Below are 14744 nucleotides of genomic sequence, written 5' to 3'. Positions count from 1 at the left end.
AAATATTAGATCAATTTTCCTCAAAATCAAACGTTTGGCATTGCACGCAATGATCTCATGGATCAGGAATATTTTGCATTGTATAGTGACTAACAGATGTTTAGGAAAGTGTTGTGGTAGTTTTTGTTGCTGTTTAGTGTTTTGGGAGAAAATAAAATCAAAAGTGCCTTTTACCCCAGGGGGCCTTTAGCCCCATTGGACCCCTACCATTCAAGTCAAACAGATTATTAAATATATTCAACGCTACAAATCTGGAGAGCAGCTGGACTAAAGCCGAATAACATTACCACGTAATTAAAATTTTCAAAGAATATTGCAGGTTCAATACAAGCATTTGTGGCATAATACTGATTACCATAAAAAATCATTTCCACTTGTCCCTCCTTTTCTTTTAAAAAAGTAAAAATCTGTGTTACAATGAGGCATTTACAATAGAAGTGAGTGGGGCCAATCCATAAACATTAAAAAACACACTATTTTAAAAGTATAGCCACAAGATGCAAACAATATGCGTGTTAACATGATTTAACTACAATAAAATAGCTTAAAAACCTTTTCTGTGTAAAGTAGGTGTATGGTTTAAAAATAAAACCTAAAAATAACCATTAGAGAATATTCTGTGAAGGTTCTTTTTAGGTTTTCACACAAAACCTCCCTGCAACGTTCTGGAAACGTTAGTTTATTATTATTAAAATAAAACCTAAAAATAACCATTAGAAAACGTTCTGTGAAGGTTCTTTTTAGGTTTTCACACAAAAACCTCCCTGCAACGTTCTGGAAACGTTGGTTTAAGGTTATAAAAATAAAACCTAAAAACAACCATTAGAGAACGTTCTGTGAAGGTTCTTTTTAAGTTTTCACACAAAAAAGGTAAGGTTGTTGTATCAATCTCTTGGAAACATTTATGAAAAATAATAAAAAATGTGAATGAAAAAACAAACAAACTAAAAATAAACATTAGAGAACGTTCTGTGTAGATCCTTATTAGGTTTTCACACACACACACACACACACACACACACACACACACACACACACACACACACACGATTGAGCCTAACTTGTATTGAACCCGGAATATTCCTTTAGTAATAATAATTTACCATCCTTATATTTTGAGTGCTTGTATTTATTCGCTTTTTAATCTATTTGCAGTTTTAATGTATACATTTATAACTTCATTACAGTCATGTAAAATATTCTCACGTTACCGTATGTTGAAGCAGTAAATTCAAATGTAATAGCGCACAGTCAAATATGAATTAGCTCTCATTAAAACGAATATATATGGGTTACAATAGTAATTGAGTGAGGTAACTATCATGCTGTAGATGTTTTGTCAGTCAGCTGAGGCGCTGTTCAGGCGGAGCGGATAGCAGCAGGCCCACATACACACAACGGGCGCTTCTGCTGAAACACTTTCTCTCAGCTCAACATCCATTTTTACATCTAATTTCCTTCTGAGGTGCCAGAGACGTCCCATAACGTCCCAAACCACATTTGGACAATTCCCTAGCCCTAAACACGTCCTTCTCTTAAAAATAAACCTCAAGGGAGCATTACTGTAAAAGGTTTTGAGTTATGCAGGATTGTGAACAGACGTGTTGCTAAGCACCAGAGAGACTAGATGAAAAGCTATCAGTGTTTGCGACTGTCGGTCGCATTAAAGCGCTCCAGTGTCACTCACGTTCACACGACATTAAACTGTCTGCCACTAATCGTTGAGCGCGGAGAAATGGTGTCGGTCTCCTCCATTTTCCCCTCAGACAAAAACAAACGACAGAAGAGCAAAACAAACGCGATATTTTCATGTTGACACGTCAGAATCTCTTTAGGATCAACACATCTCCGAGTTCTCGTCATTTGCACCTTATATTAGATGTGACTAAAGGAGTGTGTTACCTATGTGCACTATTACACAAAACCTGTCAGTATATATAACATAAAGCACTATAGCATAATTAATTGCGCAACACTGCTCTGAACACGTCTCCAAGTCCTCACTGGGACTGTTATTTTAACAACTCTAATGTAAAAATACGCCGTTGAAAGATGAAGCACAACTTCTTGAATATAAAGCCGTACTTCAAGTCGAAATTTAACACTTTGTGGCCTGTGCCAGCACCACAAAAGCGACTCCATCTTGAATGACCAGAAAGATCTCTGAACTTGAGCATCGTCAATACGGAACCGGGTGTTTCTGGGCTTGAGTTCAATGCTCGGACGTTGATTCATAACTGTAAAAGAATAATAATAATAATAATAATAATAATAATAATAATAATAATAATAATAAAACAGATTTATAAAATCACTGAAGTGCAATAATAATGTCATGTCAGTGCAAAAGCACGTTGTAGTTTCTTGCAAGTGAGGGGAAAATATTATTAGGACACATAATGTGGTTGAGGCAAGTTTTAAACACGCATTTGAGCGTTTAATTGTCATGCATAATTGTATTTTGGGATAAAGTGAGGCACAGGAGTTGAGGAGAGCTCCTCTCACAGGGGGTTGGGTTGCCTTGCCGATTGGCTGCTGTTCATAGACACTGTTCATACAGTCACGGGCTTGAAACAGAACCAGGGGCAGGTCGACAGCAAGGAAACGATCATTATTGAGAATGAAAAGTACAACGTCCGGATCGTAACCCTTGGGTTCGTTGTCATTCAGATATCGCGCACTGGATGTGTCTCTCTATGTGTGTGTGAGTGTTATAATGCATGTGTTTGATCTATTTTTATTTGTAAGGGGTAGAGTGATGATAGCATGAATATGTTCTCAGGCCTACTGCTGCAGCCGCGGCTGGGATTTTCTTGATCCACTTTCACAATTTTGGAAAAAAGGTCATTTCGCGCGCACAAACGAAGAGTTTCCAATATGAATGACACTAGCCAACATGTAAATGGTAAGATTCCATCGGTGTTTCCTTAAGTAGCTCATTTGATATGTTTTAAATTCAACACATTTAAAACTGGGGACCGGTTTAACTCTGTGAACTCTGGACTGATGTTTGTTCGCGCGAGATACATTATTATAAATACATTATAATAATTGACAATACAAGCACGCGGGTGTTTTTTCTGGTCTCATTGAGGATAGCGCTGATAGTTTTACATCTTATATCAAAACTGTATATCACTTCATGTGAAATGTGCCAGTCTCGAGAGTTCACTCTTCGGTGTATGTCATATATGTGCGCCTGCTATCATTACTGTGTTGTGGGGTATGTGTGGAATGGCATACTACCATACTACACATACTACGAATGTAGTATGCTTTATGTTAAAGAGCGCAGCAGTGCCCGCCCACTTTTTTAGCTGTCTGGGTTCATAAATGACTTCATGACTTTCTTTCTTCTGCTGAACACAAACGAAGATGTCTTGAAAAATATCTCAGCTCTGTAGGTCCTCACAATGCAAGTGAATGGTGGCCAGAACTTTGAAGGTCCAAAAAGCACATAAAGGCAGCATAAAAGTAATCCATATGACTCCAGTTGTTAAATCCAAGTCTTCAGAAGTGATATGGCAGGTGTGGGTGAGCAACAGATCAATATTAAAGTCCTTTTTTACTATAAATCTTCACTTTCACATTCTACTTCTGTTGTTTTTGGCGATTCACATTTTTTGTGCATATCACCACCTATTGGGCAGGAAGGAGAATTTATTTAAAAAAAAGGACTTAAAGCTGCACTATGTAAGATTTTTTTTTGGTTAAAAATGAACAAATTGACATTATTGATTGACTACATAAACATCCAGTGTTTAATACAATGTCCTTGCCGTACCACGATTCACTACGCTAAGCCTATAAAAACTACTTGTATTTTGAGCTGTCGGATTTGGCACGAAATCACTGGCTTTTGACGTGTATCCCTGTGTCATTACGTCGTGTCCGTAAACACAGGAAAGAATGTCTGTCTCATGTTCCGGCTGGAGAAACTACTGTTCAGTTCAGTCAGTCACACATGCGCAGTTCACTGCATCACACCAGTCTGGATAGATGTTTATCTGTTATCTGTTTGGCAAAGTTGTGTACCTGCTATAATGCTTGGATATGTTGTCTGGTAGGGTTTTTGAAGCTAACATTGCTTGTCAAGCTTGATTGAATCAAACATTACTCGTGTGTTAACCGATCGCGATGTATCTACATTGTTGGTGGAAGTTACTGTGACATGTTTACTAATATTTTTGACTTCTAAAATTGACTTGTAATTGTTACATTGCATATTTAAGCATGTTTTTTTTTTTTTTTTTTTTTTTAATAAAGTATATTTTATCCCCATCATTATTGAATGTTTTATGTTTTTCGTTTACAGTGTTATGTGAGCGTTGCATAGACATACTATTGTAGTATTACGGTTCACTTGCAATATAAACTGAGGCTGAACAATATAATTTAACAATAATAAAGTCTTCCATTGGACTCGTATCAGCCATATCATGAGTATCACCTCTTAAATTGATAAGTGTAGTACAATACAAACATTAATAGTTGATAAAGCACTTGAAAAATTATATTAAAATATACTGGTAATGATTGAGTGCCCTGTTCTCTATGTAAAAGCGCTTTCAGTGTAGTGTCAGAAAAGCGCTATAAGTGTAAAATTAATTAATTCAAAATATGTGAATATGAGTGTTGTTTATCTTAATCAAAGCAAGTTATATTTCAGTTTTAAAGGGTTAATTGTATAACATTATGTCAACATGAAAATACACGTTATGACTGAATATCTCTGTCATGATCTCACACAGGCGATGTCCAGGTAAGCTCAAATCATGAGATTCATCCACCAGAAGAGCAGTGCCGAAACACAACTCGCATAGCATGAGATTCGTGTGTTCTTCTGCAAATTGCTTGCAATTTTAAGTTTCAACAACAGATGTCGCTAGAGAGCACAAAGTTACATAGTGCACCTTTAAATATTGATCTGTTTCTCACCCACACGTATCATATCTCTTCTGAAGATATGAATTTAATCACTGGAGTTATATGGAATATTTTATGCTGCCTTTAGATGCTTTTTGGAGCTTCAAAGTTCTGGCCACCATTCACTTGCATTGTATGGACCTACAGAGCTGAAATATTCTTCTAAAACTCTTTGTTTGTGTAAAGCAGAAGAAAGTAAGTCATACACATCTGGCATGGCATGAGGGTGAGTAAATGATGAGAAATTTTCATCTCTAAGTTTATTGCAGAATATTTTGATATGTACAAATACAGTATACAGATAGTTTAAGATTGAAGGGAGATCGACTTGGTTGTGTCATTCACAGTGGGTCACTGGAGTGGGCGGTCGCTCCTGGGCTCTTTTTGTGGGCTTTGTTGGCCACGGTTCACTGATTGGTGAAGCTTTCACTGCTGGATTATGGGTAATGTAGTTGTTTACCATGAATTCTGCTATCAAACATGATTTTTTAACAATGAAGTTGAAATAACGCTGACTGATGGCTTCGCTGAAAATCATTTACTCTGTGGAAAAGTTTTTTTATTTTTGCTTCCAGAACCAAACCTTTGTGCTGTTATTCCGTTCCTAACATAACCAAAGAAGAGGCAGCTTGCGAAACCACCACTGGCCAAATCTAACCGGACTAATTCACTAAACCTAATGTTAGTTATTGGTAATGCTGATATAGACTAGACTATATAATAATTAGTCTTCTATTTTAGAATTGTTATTCATAATTGGATGTTTACAAACAAATAGAGGACCCTTAAATTGATATAACACTGAAATAAGTGCTTATTAAATGTAAAACATATGATAAGTTTGACAAGTTTGTATGTCTTTTCAGAAGATGGCACAATGACCATATCTTTTATCGCCATGAGCTGACTCTCTGGAGTGCAGAAGATTGTTGTACCTGTCCACAGGTGCCTGATGTGCTTGAAAATACTTTATCAGCACATCAAACATATGGAAAACATCAGCCATCAGAAGAAAAATGCCTAACTTGGACCTTGCCTTCCCTGTCTCATCTGTAAATAGGGCTCAAATCCCACTTGTAGTCCATTGAGAAGCCTTGGGGATCTGACCTTTGGGAATCTTGCCGACTGGGACCCACAATGCTTACGAAACAATGTGCAAACAAGGGACTCTGGGCATGGTAGCCAGATTGAGTTAGTCTGTCTCACGGTGCCATAACAAAATGGACGCAGCTCTGACTGATGGTAGAGCTGACAATGACAGTTGCACGTCTCCACCCAGTCCGGATTTTAGTCTGGACTCATCCAGTCCCTTTGCAAACGGACTCCACTTTGAGTCAATTTTGTTTGAAGATGAGGACGAGGATGAAGTTATGGATGCCGAGACGGTGTCTCGATTGGAAAGGGCCACGTGCGTTTCAAGGAGTGAGGATACAACAAATACAAATTTAAAGACAAAATTAGATCTCAAACGTTGTCCGACTAGGGGCAAAGTTTCAAAGGCTTGCGCATCCCTGTGCCAAGAATTCGACTTTGAAGACAAGTCAAAAAGTGATTGTGGCATTTTTTCTCTAGTGAGCAGTCCTGCTGGGATTGTAATGGCAAGTTCTGATTTTGCCCTCCTACCCCAACCCTTAAAAAATACAGTCATCACTATTATTAGATATCTCACCATATTACAGCCAGCATTTTGTCTCAATTTCAAACTTATATAGGGTTTTAAATTACTTTTACATTAAGTTAAAGCTGAAGTATGTAACTTTTTCATTGTTAAAATACTTCTATCCCAGCCTAATAAGCAGAGACAACTCTCTGTTGACAATTCAATTAACCTGTGAACCATTCAAAGGTTAATTTTCTCGAAAACTGTAAACACTGTGTCTCTGTGGCGCTAAAAAAAATTCCCGTGTTTGTTTTAAGCAACCCGCTTAGACCTGCCCCAACAACTCAACCAATAGCATGAGTTGGGGGCGGGGCTATCTGACTGTTTGAACAACACAAGACAAGGGGCGTATTCGGAAAGCTGTTTTGTAAATATTGTTTATTTTTGTAGTTCCGTTCAGTGGCGCTAGTGTCACAGAAATTACATACTTCAGCTTTAATGGGCTCCATTGTCTGAATAACGTTGAAAAATGTTTACCGCTGAGCCACACTATTGCATTTTTCATACTTACTTTAAAGATTGCTACGTTTGTTCCAAAAGAGTAAAAATGGTATCAGTGGCAATATGCAATTTTTCCATGCCAAAATTGTTGCAAAAGGTATATTGCTTTAAACAATTGTTGTTGTTGTATTTGCCACCAGGAGTTCATGCGTGATTGACAGTAAAGTAGTCAGGGGTGTTTTTTCAGGTCCAGCCATAAATGTCTTAAAAAATATCTGGAGAATGGCTGGCTGAATGAATGACTGAGAACAATCATGACCTGACACAACACTGTACTTAGAAAATAAAAAATAATGATAATTTTAGCAATTTAGGGCTATTGTTTCGAAATTATGAAAACAAGGGGGCAAAAAAAGAAAGTTTCTTTTCTTCCCCATTCTCTATAATCCTCCCATTCAGTAAGGAAAAATTAGTGTTTGATTGTCCTGCAAATATTGTGAATTTGGTGGTTGTTGTTAAACTCATGGCTGTGTGTTGTTAAGTTCACCGCTGAGTGTTGCGCAAAGAGTAAAATCAATTATCAACTTTAGATAAAAATAATTGACGGGCCAAATTTGATCCGCATGCTGGCAGTTGAAAATAACTGCTGAACCTTTTCGTTTACAAATAAATACATATATTTTTGACTGGGCAAATCACAGTTACCTTTTGTTTTTATTACCAAACGTATTATGATATTACCGAGTAATGGTGGTGGATAGGTAGTTAGTTTCTAAGAAAGGAATTGAATATTGAAAACCATAATTTCCTTACACAATTTATCATAGATTTAAAACTACCAAATAAAACAAAAAGGATGAACCTGGTCTTTATTGTATTCAAGAATCTGTGTAATATAATTATTTGTTATTTAGTGCTGTAGTTGTAAACCAAACAAAACTAATTACTTCATAATTTATAGTAAGTTAGGTAAACTTACTATATTTAGATTTAGATTATCAAGTATAATGACCATATTAAAAATATACATATTTATATAATATTCTGATATTATATTCTGGATATGCGCTTAAAATATAAAACACATATGCGTGTACTGCATTAACATACAGTATAATGTAAGTGAAATGTTTTCCTTTTAATTTATTCTGCTGATGAACAGTATCTGAATCGTATTAAATGTTTTTTGAAACATGCTTTTGTAGCTGATGCTGAACCTTTTCATTAGTTTTGAATTAATTATATTTTCTTATATGATATCTACTAGCAGACAAAAAAACAAAAATCAAAGACTGTACCACCTGTGAAATATTTGGAGGGTGAAGTTATTTGGGCCAAATTCAACCGCAGACCATGGTGGCCATGCCAGGTAACTGTTGACCCACTTGAGGGGGTTTACCACAGAATTAAAGGTAAGTACATAACCAAAAAAAAACAAAACTGATACCCGCTCCTTTATTAACTTCATGAACAAGAGCTGTGACTTTTCCAATGGCTTTTACTGAATGTGGACACCCATTTAGTGCCCTACCTTATAGCTAGTGGTATTGGAGAGTAGACTATGATTTACTGCATATTCCCTCAATAAAAAAAATAAATAGTGTTGTCCTTTATTTAATTGCTTTGTGCAATTCTGTTTCAGAGCCAATGGATAGGATCACCCGTCAATATTTTCTCAAGACATTTGGAGAACCTGAAGAACAGGCATGGGTCCCTGAGCAATCTACTCATATATTTGTTGGCGGATATCAGTTTAACAATCTCCCCTTTGTGAGAGGAAGTGGACGGCAACAAGATGAAAACAACAGATACTCTGTAATTTCTGAAGCATCTTTTCAGTTTAATGGATATTTTAATTCATACTAGAGGTCGACCGATAGTGGACTTTGCAGATACAGATAACTAAGGTGGTGGGAAAGGTCAATAACCAATTAATCGTCCGATAGTTTTAAAAATCGATTTATAGAATGTTAAAAAAATTTGTATTCTTTCCTTTCTATGTTCAACCAAAATCCCAATAATAACCAGAAAAAAATTAAGATTTGGTGCATAACGTGGGACTTTTAACTATAAAAATCCTGAAACACACCAGGAACTTTAATTTGGAATGTCGGAGACTTGGCCCTGTTACAATGATTTATATTAAGTATAATGTACAAAATTAAGCTTTATATAGCTTATATATTCACCAGTTGAGGAGTTTTGCATATATTTATTTCACCAGATGAGATGTAATAAGGTTTACTGTTATTCACAAGATATAAAGTGGGAGATATGATGTATGTCGTGACGGGGCACATTTCCATATAGTCACATTTTTTCTTTGCATGCCTTGCTTCAATTTAGAACACTTGATTTTCTAATCAAAATATGCACTGAAGTGAGGATAAAAATATGAATGAATATTGTCAATGATGAAATATTTAAATGCAGCAAATCTCCATTAGTTGTCAGTGATTGTTTTTATTTCAGTTCTAGAGGCCGCTGTTATACTGTAGAAACAAGCCGTTGTAGAATCCTCCAGCGCCGGCCACAGGGGAATACGGAGCAATAAAAAAAAAAACTATCGGCATAGATTTTTGCCGATAAACGATAAATCCAAAAATCAACTATCAGCACAGATTAATCTGTAAAACTGATACATCGGTCTGCCTCTTATACATACACCTTTTCAAAACTCATGTGAAATTGTTACTCTTGAGTTTCTTTGCAGATACCCAAGCGTTTTCTGAACTCTTGGGGAACTAGTGTGGCTGAAGCAGAAGCACATCTCTTGGAGAAGCCGAGATCAAACACTTCCTGCTCAGCCTTCGTCCAAAACGTCTCTGATGGAACCACAGTAGACAGTGAAAACAAAGTCTCTCTGACATCTTCAGTGGAATTCCCCAACATTATCCCTGTGACCAATGGAAGAGTTGCACAAAAAGACCATCTGAACAACTGCCAACATAATCAAAGGTCTAAAAACACTAAAAAGCAAAGAAAGTCATCATCCACACATTTCAAAAAAGTTGAGGACTTCAATTGTGAGAAGACTGTTGAAGCTTTGGACAGTCCCTACTCTGATATTGATTCGGTTCCTCAGATTCGCAGATGTCCCAAAAGTAGTGAGCGAACATCTAAGCAATGTGTTGTCGATAAACAGTCAAAATCAACCACAAGCCAACTTGCTGTTACAAATGATACAGAAGTAAAGAAGAATGTTGAGAACCAGGGTGGCCTTTGGTTCAGCAAAGCAGGAAAGGGTCAAGTCAATGGAGGACTTATTCGGGCAGGAATTAAATCGGTTAATTGTTCTTTTGGGAAGGTATCTTGTAAAATTAAGATGCCAGATTCAGCATGCATGAAATCCAAAGACAATCACATCACAGGACTCAAACAACTGTCTATTGAAGCCAAGAAAGCTCTTGATAGGAGAGTGAAGTGCCTTCCTGCAAGTAGTCGTCTGATGACTAGAGCACTGAAAGCAATGGAGGAGGCAGAACACATGCAGAATCAACTCTCAAACCAGATTCAAGAGTCGACCTCAAATGTCGAAACAGAGAATTCCTCTTATTTTACATTACCTGATAAAGAAGGTGTTGACAACACGTCTTCACACAAGATGGCAACTACAGAAAACCATGATCAGAAAAAGGACTCAGAGCTTTCCTCAGATCATCCAGGTTTTGAAGATGATGTAGTAAAATCTGAGAATGAAGCATCTTTGATGTCTCCAGCAACTGTTGCCTTTCATTCATCCAAGTGCAAACAAGAGAGCCATGTTTCTGATTTGTCTTCTAGTTCTTCTCTATCTCCTTTGCAGTTAAGTGTAGAAGATGTTGAGAACTTGAAAGAAATTACCTTCAAGTCTTTAGCAAACAAACATAGTGGCCAGCCTCTGTCTTTTCTGCCTGACGCAAACTATAAGTTTAGCACATTCTTAATGCTGCTAAAGGATATGCACGATAGCCCCAAAACCGATGGAGCACCATTGGTAATGGAAACTTTACCTGTAGATGAACTTATTAAAGAGGAGCCATCACAGATTCCAGCAAAGGATAAGCTGACCCAAATAAACACGATAGTTTCACAAAAATGCCAACCGGGCAAAATGTCTGGCTTCAAATACAAACAGAAGAAGGTCAAGCTAAAGGCTGGGCCAAACAAGATAATTGAGATCCCACAGAGTGACACAACCAACAGCAGTGTTATCACTGCAAAACAGCTAACAGACAAGCTATTGAAAAATGTTAAACCTTTGGAAAATAGAATGAAACTTTGTATCAACACGGCACCCTGTGAGATCTCAGAGCATGTCCATTCCAATGATTCATTTGACAAACTGATACGAGCGCACCAACTGCCCTCAGAGGAACCAGAGATCAAGTTTTCTGTCTGTGTGCCCAAAAAGCGTTGGCAAAAGTTTGACCAAGTCATTGACAATGTGTTAAATAAAGATGAAGGTAATGGTAATCAAGAAGCAGAACGACTTCCAGGGTTACCCTCAGAAAATTGTGACGTCTTGGAGGTTGGCACAAACAAGTCAAGTTCTTTTGCGCCTGTGAAGGATGTGAATATCAGCGCACTAGAAATTCCTCCAGGCAACTGTCCAGTAAATTACATCCCTACAGGTAAAGATAATCAATGGATACATTTATCTCTGTAGTCTTGGAATGTTAACCTACTTTAAGTGGGCTCAAAAATGTTTGTGTTTTTCACAGAATGCAAACGTATTAGAAAACCTAGCAAAAGACTCATAGAATGGACAGAGGAATACGATCAATTGTTTTCCACTAAGAAGAGAACAAAAAAGAAACCTGAGACATTTTCGAAGGTAGCTCAGTTTCTGCCAGCAAATAGAAAAATAGTTTCTGCTAGCACTTTCTACAGTTCAAGTTGGATGCTAAAGGGATAGTTCACCCAAAAATGAAAATTAGTTCATGTTGTTCTAAACAAATATGACTTTCTTTCTTCCATGGAACAGCCTCAGTCACCTTTCAATTACCTTTTGTTCCATTGAAGCAGCTCAGATGGGTTTGAACAGCATGAAAATGAATAAATGACAGAATTTTCATTTTTGGTGGAAGTATCCCTTTAAAGTTTTCTTATATTCTACAATTAAGTATAATCTTAAAAAAAAATAAAAATCATACATTTGCAAACAGGTTGAAAAACACAATCGCAGTGGTCCATTGGAGAAAATATCTGGTGGAGGTATACAGGAACCTCAGGTAACAGAACAAGGCGTGTCGAGATCCCTGCCAGAAGTACAGACTTATCCTCTGGAAGAGATGCCTTGGAGCGCTCCCTCGATAAATACCACTCCATGTCAAGAGAGTCAAGTTTTGTCTGTAGACATGCTAACTCCACCTCCTGAAACTGTCCCATCTTCATGTAGGGAAATTTGTCATATAGAGCAACTTCAAACCCAAGCAGCTGGTGAGTAGTTCTTAAGTTTACATAATAATTATAAATAAATTCACTTGCCCATGCCCTTTCTGAAAATGTGACTATGCTGGCAGGCTGTGCAAGCAAAAATTTTGATCACTTTCAAAAATTGAGATCACACACTTTTTTTCATATTATTATGGTAGATGCAGAGGCCATATTATGTTTATAGACTTATAGCAGACCAGAACTGCTTCATTATAAAAAGATGTATTTTGTGGGAACTGATTGTCTTTAGTACTTGCAGAAAATGCTTGAAAGTCAAAAAGAATTTATTGCATTATATTTTTCATCATTTTTGAATAGGTGATGGTGTGTGTCTAAGCACAAAGAGACAAAGGAAGCCCACCAAAAAGATTCTAGAAAGTTCCATTGAAGCTGAACCGATTCTCATACCTAAACGAAAGGTACTTGTATAACTTACAAGTAGTGATAGACCAATACATATTGGCCAGGCTGATAAATCTGCTGATATTTGGCCATTTTGTAATTAACAGCATTGGCCAATAACTGTGTTCGCTTGGCCAATTAACAGAAGTGTTAACTTTCTCTTATGTCAAAATCTACCAATATATTTACCAATTGATAGTAAACAATTTCTGTTTTAAAATTGTTGTTTTTTTTGTTTTGTTTTTTCAAGTTTAAGCTAATTTGTGGAAATATTGTATAATCGTTTCACTTTAGAAATTGTGTGTACATCTGATTTGCTGTAGTTATATTGTATTATGTATATCTGCATTTATATCGGACATCCTTGTCTATAGATATCGACATCAGTCATTTAAAAACCAATATTCACTCAAGTTAGCCAGTGGATATCTGTTTTAAAGAACAGCAAGTAAAAAAAAATGTCTCCCCTTTTTTCTCCCCAATTTGGAATGCCCAATTCCCAGTGCCCAATCCTCGTGGTGGCATAGTGACTCGCCTCAGTCCGGGTGGCGGAGGACGAATCTCAGTTGCCTCTGCGTCTGAGACCGTCAATCCGTGCATCTTATCACGTGGCTTGTTGAGTGCATTACCGGGGAGACATAGGGCATGTGGAGGCTTCACGCTATTCTCCGCGGCATCCACGCACAACTCACCACACGCCCCACCGAAGCGTACCACATTATAGCAACCACGAGGAGGTTACCCCATGTGACTCTATCCTCCCTAGCAACCGGGCCAATTTGGTTGCTTAAAAGACCTGGCTGGAGTCACTCAGCACACCCTGGATTCGAACTCGTGACTCCTGGGGTGGTAGTCAGCGTCTTTACTCACTGAGCTACCCCCCAACAGCAAGGACATTTAATATTTTGGGGGATTTTAGTGTAGAGAAAAATTAACACTACCAGGATAACTGTGTAAAAAAGCCTGTTTAAATAATACAATTTATTGGAAATATAGTCATATAGTAGTTTCATATTAGCCTTAAAATGTAACATTACAACTTTTGCCATCCCTGGAGATGCGAGTTCTAATCCAGAGTGTGCTGAGTGACTCCAGCCAGGTCTCCTAAGCAACCAAATTGGCCTAGTTGCTAGGGAGGGTAGAGTCACATGGGGTAACCTCCTCGTGGTCGCGATTAGTGGTTCTCGCTCTCAATGGAGCACATGGTAATTTGTGTGTGGATCACGGAGAATAGCATGAGCCTCCACATACTGTGAGTCTCTGCGGCGTCATGCACAACAAGCCATGTGATAAAATGCGTGGATTGACAATCTCAGAAGCGAAGGCAACTGAGACTTGTCCTCTGCCACCCAGATTGAGGCGAGTAACTGCGCCACCATGAGGACCTAGTAAGCAGTGGGAATTGGGCATGCCAAATTGGGGAGAAAAGGGGATATAAATAAATAAATAAAATTTTGGCTTTTGGCAGATACAATATTGCATATATATATATATATATATATATATATATATATATATATATATATATATATATATATATAGGTGGAAATCAATAAGAGAAGATTGGTCTAATACTATTATCATTCACAGATGAAGTCACAGAAGACATCTGGACATGCTGCTAATCCAGGTTTGTTTACTGTGAGCCTTGAAATCTATTCACTAATCAAAACAAAGTTAATATATGGGAAGACACTATTAGCTAGCAGTCAGAGAGAATTCCAGGCCATTTAACAATGAAGTAAATGAAGTCCATCACTTTTGTCCAGCACTAAAACTGACCATTTTGTTTAATATTGGAATAACAATAACATTAGCATGTTGAGCTAATTTTTTATCTTGTCATAATTTGAAATCAGGCTCTACAAATCATAAACTACTGCAGAGCACACAGCAG

The 14744-nt window shown here is 37.3% G+C and overlaps 1 protein-coding gene across 1 annotated transcript in view; it reads left to right on the top strand.

The window, feature by feature from the left end:
* The first annotated feature begins 2619 nt into the window (after nt 1–2619).
* Nucleotides 2620–14744, top strand: part of LOC127429312 (histone-lysine N-methyltransferase, H3 lysine-36 specific-like) — a 30770-nt gene continuing 18645 nt past the window's right edge. The window contains exons 1-11 of the mRNA XM_051678270.1: nt 2620–2704; nt 5274–5369; nt 5502–5607; nt 5793–6348; nt 8298–8439; nt 8670–8842; nt 9741–11640; nt 11731–11843; nt 12175–12448; nt 12764–12864; nt 14438–14477. Coding sequence (XP_051534230.1) covers nt 6166–6348; nt 8298–8439; nt 8670–8842; nt 9741–11640; nt 11731–11843; nt 12175–12448; nt 12764–12864; nt 14438–14477 — 2926 coding nt within the window. The 5' untranslated portion in view covers nt 2620–2704; nt 5274–5369; nt 5502–5607; nt 5793–6165. The remainder of the gene's footprint in view (nt 2705–5273; nt 5370–5501; nt 5608–5792; nt 6349–8297; nt 8440–8669; nt 8843–9740; nt 11641–11730; nt 11844–12174; nt 12449–12763; nt 12865–14437; nt 14478–14744) is intronic.

Source organism: Myxocyprinus asiaticus, chromosome 38, assembly GCF_019703515.2.
Source record: "Myxocyprinus asiaticus isolate MX2 ecotype Aquarium Trade chromosome 38, UBuf_Myxa_2, whole genome shotgun sequence".
Taxonomy (NCBI): domain Eukaryota; kingdom Metazoa; phylum Chordata; class Actinopteri; order Cypriniformes; family Catostomidae; genus Myxocyprinus; species Myxocyprinus asiaticus.
This window is presented reverse-complemented; position numbering and strand designations above follow the sequence as displayed.